The 7,528-nt window shown below is 44.6% G+C and overlaps 1 protein-coding gene across 1 annotated transcript; it reads left to right on the top strand.

The window, feature by feature from the left end:
* The first annotated feature begins 3,129 nt into the window (after positions 1-3,129).
* On the top strand, positions 3,130-6,869 carry LOC115147671 (zinc finger protein 2 homolog). The gene is made up of 2 exons (XM_029689962.1): positions 3,130-4,294; positions 5,134-6,869. Exons 1-2 carry the CDS (start codon positions 3,335-3,337, stop codon positions 6,793-6,795), a joined length of 2,622 nt encoding a protein of 873 aa, XP_029545822.1. The 5' UTR covers positions 3,130-3,334; the 3' UTR covers positions 6,796-6,869.
* Positions 6,870-7,528: the final 659 nt, after the last annotated feature.

Here is a 7,528-nt window from a genome sequence, read left to right as displayed (position 1 = left end):
TGATTTTACCTGCTCACTGCAACCGCTTTATTAAGAGCCGCAAAATGAGCAGCAACGCTCCTCGGGGTGTAAACTCTGTGGATTTGGTAGAAGTGCTCCTGGGTAGAATGGATCCCCTTTTACTGCGACACAACGTACAGGCAGTTATGTACAGTCCAATAAATGATAAGAGTACACACAGAAAAAAAACATTGTTGACCATTTAAATATCAAAAATTGTTCACATTTCCCATTTATTTTCACCCAAATTATTAATTTACAAAGTATACAGGACATGACTCTTATTCTGAAAGATTCCAAAACTCGTGACACGGAAGTGCTTAGTTATTCCAGAGCTATTAGAGAATGAGGACATAGGAATCTCAGCTGGAAATAAATGTCGACCAATATGCAGTGGTGTAAAGTACTTAAGTCGTTTTTTGGGGTATCTGTACTTTACATGACTATTTATATTTTTGACAACTTGCATTTTCACTCCACTACATTCCTAAAGAAAATCATGTACTTTTTACTCCGTACATTTTCCCTGACACCCAATTACATTTTGAATGCTTAGCAGTTCAGGAAAATTGCCCAATTTTTGCACTTATCAAGAGAACGTCCCTGGTCATCCCTTCTGCCTCTGATCTGGCGGACTCACTAAACACAAACGCATCTTTTGTAAATGATGTCTGAGTGTTGGAGTGTGCCCCTGGCTATCCGTACATTTAAAAAACAAGACAATTGTGCTCTCTGGTTTGCTTAATATAAGGAATTTGAAATGATTTATACTTTTACTTTTGATTCTTAAGTATATTTAAAACCAAATACTTTTAGACTTGTATTCAAGTAGTATTTTATTGGGTTGGGTGACTTCTACTTTTCTGCTCAGGTATTTTAACTTTTACTGAAGGATGACAACTGGGTACTTTTTTGACCTCTGCCATGAACGTCGACCAATGTGCTCACGCTGCGTCACGTGGTTGTAAAAACGAATCGGCACGCAATTCCTTCTTAAAAGTCAGGGTCGAGACACATGCCTATTTTCCTCAATAGTACGTAATGTCATGTATTTTAAGCTATACGACATTACAGCGAACAAGTGAATTATCTCACACCCCGATAAACATGTTGAGTGTTGTACTTCTTGTTCACGTAATTCATGCTAATGTAGGGGTTTTTGAGCTGGAGTCCAATGGACTTCCAGAAGGAGTGAGTGCGTTGTCCAATAATCCCCCAGAATGCACCACGCGGGCCATTGACGAAACACGGGCAACGTACACAATGGTCGTTAACACGATTACACTGGAGTTTCTCATCTCCATAAAGGTATCTCTGGTTATTCTTGCCCGCTTCACAACGGTGTCAATAACAAAGATGGTGGACGCCATTCTTCTTTGATTGAAGCAAGAATGGGACAATTTTGGAATATAGCTGGTCAGTAAAGCATTAGGTATCGGGGTTGTTCAAACGATGTAGTTACCTAGTCGTTAGGGTTGCATAACTTAGTTACTGTTATGCACCTGCTCTTCAGAATGCTACTTTTTTAGTTGGGTAGCTAGCTGCTCAATAGCGCCTGCTAACTAATGTGAATCTCTGCTCAAACATAGACGATACAGGAATAAAATGACAATTGTTTTCTGTATGGTAAGAACAGGCACGGGACTCTACATATAATTAATGAGCTGTTGTACCTAATGTTCCTGTTATGTTATTTAGCTAGCTAGTTAGCTTCCAAAATTCCAAATTGTAACCTTCAAAATAAAAGTCCTCATTGTGGAAACCTTTCAATTTAAATGGTAATAAAGACCACTAATATTGTTCTACTATATTGTTATATTAAGTAAACATGAAATAGTGACGGTAAAATATAGAACATTTAAACATTTGATGGACTTGACAGAAATAGAATGTCACTACATATTTGACCGTATTAGGACGGGATTTGTTTTACTGGGGGAGATCAGGTAAAGTAATTATGCGCTCGAGCACAAAACTCAACTAACCTAATTTTTGTCCCGTGCGAATCTGCCATGTCCAGTCATTTTCACATGGAGGGAGAATAATAATTCTAGCCGGAAAAACCTACAGTTCTTTTTTTTGGCAAACTCCAAGATGCTCTGATAGTACTTATCCTGAGCGAATCGACATCACTGTGTTTTGAAGGGTATTACAGCGTTTAACAGGCGCTGCTTGCAGTTTGGGTAAGAACATGGGAACAAGGCTGTGCAGTGCTAGCTATGTACAGAGCCTACAGATAAGTTATATTTTTTTTGTCATATATAAACTTTCCTAGCACCTATTTCTCTTTTTAAAAGATTAAGCGCATGATATTGTGCCAATGAATTGATACATGGCCAAATACAACAGTTTTAAATTGATGTCTGCATACAGTTCATAGTTCTTATTGATATTATTTTGATTTTCTCCGATCTTAAAGCAAGTCAATATTATTGTTATAGTGTGGACACTATATAAATAATTACATGGTTATTATTGGCATTAACCTTGACCTTTCCCCTTTGATGATGTCATCACCAAGAGTGAGTTCTGTGCAATGTGTTTCTACCACCGGCTGAGTGGGCTATATAGTTCTGTTATATTTGTACCGTTTGTACCTGGCAATACACCTTTAAGTTTGGGTTGAAAGTAATATCGAAATGCGTGTGGGTATTCCTTGTCAAGTTACTACACCTTTTTATTAGGCTATCCATAGACAAGAAGAAATATCTGCACGCCTAGAACAGCCTCCAATCATAACGGTCAAGTTTGAATGAGGAAAAATACAAATCAATTACAGGGGGCAGTTTGGTAAAAACTGATCCCGTCCGACTTGCCCTTTACACCATGTCTGCCTATTTTTACACAGGTGACCTCACAAAGAGATTCCACTGTTCTGGTGACAGGAAGAAGATCTGGTGTTCTGTGATAACGCTCACCCTGGAATAACTTGTGTCTTGACCAGAGACCGGCAAAACAGCACCTCTTGAAGCTTCCTGTGTGGAGCAGCAGTCTAAGACACTGCATCTCAGTGCTAGAGGTCGTCACTACAGACACCCTGGTTCTATTCCAGGCTGTATCACAACCGGCCGTGATTGGGAGTCCCATAGGGTGGCGCACAATTGGCCCAGTGTCGTCCGGTGTAGGCCGTCATTATAAATAAGAATTTGTTCTTAACTGACTTGCCTGGTTAAATAAAGGTTAAATAAAAATAAAGCTCCCAGTGTGAAGGGAGATATAGGAGACCTGTGAATACACAGGAGAGAGACACCTCACATCAGTGACAGCTCCGTTCAATAACCAGTTGTTCTAGGTTTTTTTAAACAAAGAAACATTCTACCTCTGCTGAGACAAAATGAGTTCAGAGAAGGAAACGTTGATGGATGAAATTGAAAAGAGTTTATGGAATTTAAGTGAGGACAATTTACGCTACCTGTGTGAACGTTGTGGAATAGATGGCTCTGAAGTTAAAGGGATGAATCATTGCTTATTACGGCGTAAAGTCATGGAGGAAATGTGGGACAATACGGAGTCAATGATATCAGAGGAGCAGGGAATGTCTTGGTTACTCCAACTGAAAGACGACATCAGGAGGATACAGGAGGAGGGTAGCAGTGCACTCATGAGTCCCAGCCAATCCGACGTAGACTGTGACGAAGAACGGAACGAAGAGGGAGGAGCTAGGTTGCCTAGCAACAGACTGGAGGCGAAATCTGATCTAGAGAGGCACACAGCAGAGCAGAGGGAGAATGATGTGACTACTTCCCAGTCAGAAAGTGTTTTTCTCAAACCACACTTGTGCACTAAATGTGGAAAGGGATTCCATCAGGCCGGCTGTCTGAAGAGACACCTGAGAACTCATACGGGGGAGAAACCGTTTGTCTGCCCTCGTTGTGGGAGGGCTTGGAGTGATTCTGGAAACTTAAAGAGACACATGAGAAAAACTCACCCAGGAGAAGAGATGGTTGTTAAGAGGCTCAACACACAGAGGACTGGCCCTACAGGAAATAGGGAGGAAATGAATGTGGATTCAATTACATTGGAGGAGCAGGGAACATCTTGGTCACTCCAGCTGAAAGAAGGGGATGCTTGTGGTGCACCCGTGAGTCCCAGCCAGGCTCATGCTGATGATGTAGACTGCAACGTTGAGGACAGGGATTGGTTGCCTAGCATCGGACTGAAGGCGGAGCCCATGAGTCCCATCCAATCCGACGATGACGCTGCAGACCGCAAAGGAGAATGGAACGAAGCGGGAGGCGCTAGGTTGCCTAGCAATGGACTGGAGGCGGAGTCAGCTCAAGAGAGCCACAGTTGCGTGAGTACTTTCCAGTCATTATGTATTTTGTTTCTCAACAGTCTTTCCTTGATTCCCCAACCTCCTTTTTATAAATGCATTGGGAGGAGAATAACTGAGGCTCCACCTCTTGGACTTCGTCCTCCAATGCATTTTGAGAAGGAGGCAGAGTAATTGAGGATGAGAGTAATCGAGGAAAGACTCTTGAGGCTTCAAAATTCCTTGACAGGTAGGAGAGCGTTTCCCACACTAAGGGTTTTTCTGGATCAAAAATGGGCTCAGGGGGTGGGCGTGGCATGGGGGCGTGGCAATGGGTGTATCAATGGGCGGGGTCGGCCCATTGGCTCAGTTGAATTTTGGACATCATTTTAGAGGCCCCCATCTTGGCGGTGTACAGAATTCTTAGCATTTTTAAGCCAATTTTCTGCAACTCTACAAATTTCTCCATGGAGCTGAGAGAGATTTTTAACACATTTTTAAAGCAACATTATTTTGCGTTTCTACGTATTCTGCCATGGACCTGAGAGAAGATTTTGCAGTTTGAAGCTAATTTCCTTGAACTCTATGCATTTTGCCGTGGTTAATGCTGGGTTATTCTGCTCAAACAAAAAAATCTATATCAATTCTGCAAAATTAATTGTTTTTGGCATTGTTTATTCTCCCTGACTGTCTAGTTTTTATTTTGATGATTGTTAGTTCTCAGATTATATTATTGATAGATGTATCGGTCTGTTATCTTTTCTACATACTTTCTATCTGGTTTTAGTCCTTTACCCTAAAAGTGTTTTTCCAGGACTTCAATGGCAGAAAACTCCCTACACCCTGATTTTTGATTTCATGTCTATTTTTCTGATTTCCAGGACAAGCCTCTCTGGCTCTCCTCCACCCTCCCAGAGTCCCCGGGTCGTGCCTGTCCCGGTAGCACCTTATTGTGCAGTCTGAAGGGGGTGTCTGTGCGGCTTGTCGACTGCAGGAAGACACCTGGGCAGAGTGGCCTTAAAATACACAAGGCAACACAGACAGGAGAGAAATCCCACAGTTCGTCTAATGCTGAAAAACACAAAACCCTCTCAGGAAACAGGCCTCGCTCCCATATCTGTGATCACTGTGGGAAGAATTTTACCACAGCAACCAATCTGAAAAGACACTTGCTGTATCTGTCTGGAGAGAAACCATACATGTGCTCTGAATGCGGAAAGAGATTCACACAGGCCGGCAGTCTTAAGACACACCAGAGAACTCATACGGGGGAGAAACCGTACATCTGCCTTCGTTGTGGGAAGGCTTGGAGTGATTATGGAAACTTAAAGAGACACATGAGAAGGCATACTGTTAAACAACACACAGTGAAACCTCACCACTGCTCTCATTGTGGGAAACAATTCATTGTAAAATCAAGCCTAAAACATCACCGGCTAGTTTTTCACACAGTACACCCTCACCGTTGTGGTCAATGTAAGAAGAGTTTCATAACTGCAGAAAGACTGGAATCACACATAAAAACACGACACCCGCCAAGTGATCCTCTGAAGAACCCACATGTGTGCTCTGAATGTGGAAAGGGCTTCCATCAGGCCGGCTGTCTTAAGAGACACCTGAGAACTCATACGGGGGAGAAACCGTTCGTTTGCACTCGTTGTGGGAGGGCTTGGAGTGATTCTGGAAACTTAAAGAGACACATGAGAAAAACTCACCCAGGAGAAGAGATGGTTAAGAGGCTTGACACTCAGAGGAGTGACCCTACAGGAAGTAGGGAGGAAATGAATGTGGATTCAATTAAATTGGAGGAGCAGGGAATGTCTCGGTCACTCCAGCTGAAAGAGGACATCAGAAGGATACTGGTGGATGCTAGCGGTGCACCAATGAGTCCCAATCGAGCCGATGATTATTCTGAAGACTGTGACGAGGGACGAACTAGGTTGCCTAGCAACAGACTGGAGGCGAAATCTGATCTAGAGAGGCACACACCAGACCAGAGGGAGAGTGATGTGACTACTTCCCAGTCAGAAAGTGTTTTTCTCAAACCACACTTGTGCACTAAATGTGGAAAGGGATTCAAAAAGGCCGGCTGTCTGAAGAGACACCTGAGAACTCATACGGGGGAGAAACCGTTCGTCTGCCCTCGTTGTGGTAAGGCCTGGAGTGATTCTGGAAACTTAAAGAGACACATGAGAAAAACTCACCCAGGAGAAGAGATGGTTAAGAGGCTTGACACTCAGAGGAGTGACCCTACAGGAAGTAGGGAGGAAATGAATGTGGATTCAATTAAATCGGAGGAGCAGGGAACATCTTGGTCACTCCAGCTGAAAGAGGAGGATGCTTGCGGTGGACCCGTGAGTCCCAGCCAGGCTCATGCTGATGATGTAGACTGCAACGTTGAGGACAGGGATTGGTTGCCTAGCATCGGACTGAAGGCGGAGCCCATGAGCCCCAGCCAATCCGATGATGACGCTGCAGACCGCGAAGAAGAATGGAACGAAGCGGGAGGCGCCCTTCGTTGTGGGAAGGCTTGGAGTAATTAAAGTCCCTTATCCCTACCCACCACACCATCAGCATGTCCCTTATCCCTACCCACCACACCATCAGCATGTCCCCTTATCCCTACCCACCACACCATCAGCATGTCCCTTATCCCTACCCACCACACCATCAGCATGTCCCTTATCCCTACCCACCACACCATCGGCATGTCCCTTATCCCTACCCACCACACCATCGGCATGTCCCTTATCCCTACCCACCACACCATCGGCATGTCCCTTATCCCTACCCACCACACCATCGGCATGTCCCTTATCCCTACCCACCACACCATCGGCATGTCCCTTATCCCTACCCACCACACCATCGGCATGTCCCTTATCCCTACCCACCACACCATCGGCATGTCCCTTATCCCTACCCACCACACCATCGGCATGTCCCTTATCCCTACCCACCACACCATCGGCATGTCCCTTATCCCTACCCACCACACCATCGGCATGTCCCTTATCCCTACCCACCACACCATCGGCATGTCCCTTATCCCTACCCACCACACAATCGGCATGTCCCTTATCCCTACCCACCACACATCGGCATGTCCCTTATCCCTACCCACCACACCATCGGCATGTCCCTTATCCCTACCCACCACACCATCGGCATGTCCCTTATCCCTACCCACCACACCATCGGCATGTCCCTTATCCCTACCCACCACACAATCGGCATGTCCCTTATCCCTACCCACCACACCATCGGCATGTCCCT

The sequence above is a fragment of the Salmo trutta genome, chromosome 14, assembly GCF_901001165.1.
Source record: "Salmo trutta chromosome 14, fSalTru1.1, whole genome shotgun sequence".
Taxonomy (NCBI): Eukaryota; Metazoa; Chordata; class Actinopteri; order Salmoniformes; family Salmonidae; genus Salmo; species Salmo trutta.
This window is presented reverse-complemented; position numbering and strand designations above follow the sequence as displayed.

What these genes read in the sequence shown, in the direction of transcription:
- LOC115147671 (XM_029689962.1), top strand. Translation starts at nt 3,335, where the DNA reads ATGAGTTCAGAGAAGGAAACGTTGATGGATGAAATTGAAAAGAGTTTA. An exon ending in CTCAAGAGAGCCACAGTTGC is followed by an intron (nt 4,295 to 5,133) that starts GTGAGTACTTTC and finishes TCTGATTTCCAG; the next exon opens with GACAAGCCTCTCTGGCTCTC.